This window comes from Sorex araneus, chromosome 6 (genome assembly GCF_027595985.1).
Source record: "Sorex araneus isolate mSorAra2 chromosome 6, mSorAra2.pri, whole genome shotgun sequence".
Taxonomy (NCBI): domain Eukaryota; kingdom Metazoa; phylum Chordata; class Mammalia; order Eulipotyphla; family Soricidae; genus Sorex; species Sorex araneus.
The window spans coordinates 120,489,760-120,491,427 of NC_073307.1; the positions used below are offsets into that span (position 1 = coordinate 120,489,760).

At 42.4% G+C, this 1,668-nt stretch overlaps 1 protein-coding gene across 1 annotated transcript; it reads right to left on the bottom strand.

Annotated features, from left to right (window-relative positions):
* LOC101547852 (mas-related G-protein coupled receptor member X2-like) lies at positions 1–966 on the bottom strand. The gene has a single exon (XM_004607928.2). It carries the CDS (start codon positions 964–966, stop codon positions 1–3), a length of 966 nt encoding a protein of 321 aa, XP_004607985.2.
* Between the last annotated feature and the right edge of the window lie 702 nt (positions 967–1,668).

Below are 1,668 nucleotides of genomic sequence, written 5' to 3' on the forward strand. Positions count from 1 at the left end.
CTATCGCTCCAGCCCTGGGCTGCCTTCATGTTTATCCACTATCGGGATGTCCTGCAAAGCCCTCTGCAGAATAAACTTAAGAGTGCATCTTTGTTTCAGTTGCTTCTGCCTATAAGAGCCAACAAAGAAGTAAATGATAGGGTTGGCACAGCTGTTGATCCAGACTAATACATACATAGTTCGGTTAAGTGTGTAGGAGAACATATTAAGCTTTTCTAGAAACCAGTATAAAAGGAACCAGTGGATGCCCCAGGGCAGGCCGCAGAGGAAGAAGACCAGTACGGTAAGTCCAATGGTCATATACAGCCTGGTCAGCTTTATCCGCTGAGAACCACACAACAATTTGATCAATAAGATGAGGCTGGACCCAAAGAGAAGCACACACGAGAAAATCAGCCAAACAGCTATGATGATATTAATCTGCCGCCACAAATTTCTATCATAATTGCCAAATAGGATGCCACAGTATTTCTCATTCAGTGTGGTTAACAGCAGGGACAAAGCCCAGAGCATGGCACACAGAATAGCTGAAATGTGTTTTGGGCGTTGGTTGTGGTACCAGATGGGTAGCAGGACTGACAGGCATCTCTCAGTGCTGATGGCACTAAGAATGCTCAGACCTGTGATATAGGCCAAATTCCTCATGAAGATAACAAATCTGTTGATGAAGGCAGCCATGACATCAAAGCTACTGATAAGTCTCCCCAGGTGGTAGATAAGCTGGACAAAGAGGAAAAGAAAATCAGAGCCTGCCAAGTTGAGGATGTAGACTGAGAAAGTATTCCTCCGCATCTGGAAACACAGGAGCCAGATCACAATACCGTTTTCTACCAATCCAACTAGGGCAATGATGACTATTAATAAGTCCGGCATCAAGAGCTCCAAGTTGATTGTTGGATAAAAGATTTGACAACTTCCATTCTTTGTTGTAATATTGGTCTCCTGGATTGGGACAGTTGGATCCATCCTCACAAATTCTCTACTTGAGTTCCTGGGAACATGAAAAAGATGGATCATTGATTGCTATGATCACAATATTAACTGCCAATTGTTCCCATATTACAGAAGAAGAAAACAAAGACTTGCAGAGATTAAGATTCATTTTGAAGATCACACAAATTTGGTGTCTTGTACATATATTACGTAATTCTTCTCCTGATTTGTCCTGAACCCAGAACAAATCCTGATCTGTACCAAAATACAACCTTCTATGCATGAGATTATTTCATTGTCCTGCCATCTCCACTCACTTTCCTTGGCTATGTCGCGTTTTCTGAGGTTGGAGGCAAGGAGACTGGAAAGGCTGTGGGTCAGTCAGACAGATTCCAGCCTTCTGCTCTGGTGTTGAGATTTACTCTGAGAGTCAGGAACTCAGAAGCCACAGACAGGACACACGGCTCCTTAGTGACTGAGCATTTCCTGACCTGTAAGAAAATAAAACAATGTGACTTATGTCATGAATAGAGTATGGCCTTTGTTAAGACACTTGTGTGTATGCCATGTCTATTTAGTTAGAAATGGTCCAATGTGTCAGATGTCTGAGAACAGCAAGTTTCTTCCTCTTGTTTTTTTAGTGTGTTTCCAGCGTCTAACATTTGTGAGGGGCACAAGAGTGAGAGATGAAGTCTTTAAACTATTGAATAAAGACTGAATGGGAAGATCAGGGAT

What these genes read in the sequence shown, in the direction of transcription:
- LOC101547852 (XM_004607928.2), bottom strand. Translation starts at nt 966, where the DNA reads ATGGATCCAACTGTCCCAATCCAGGAGACCAATATTACAACAAAGAAT.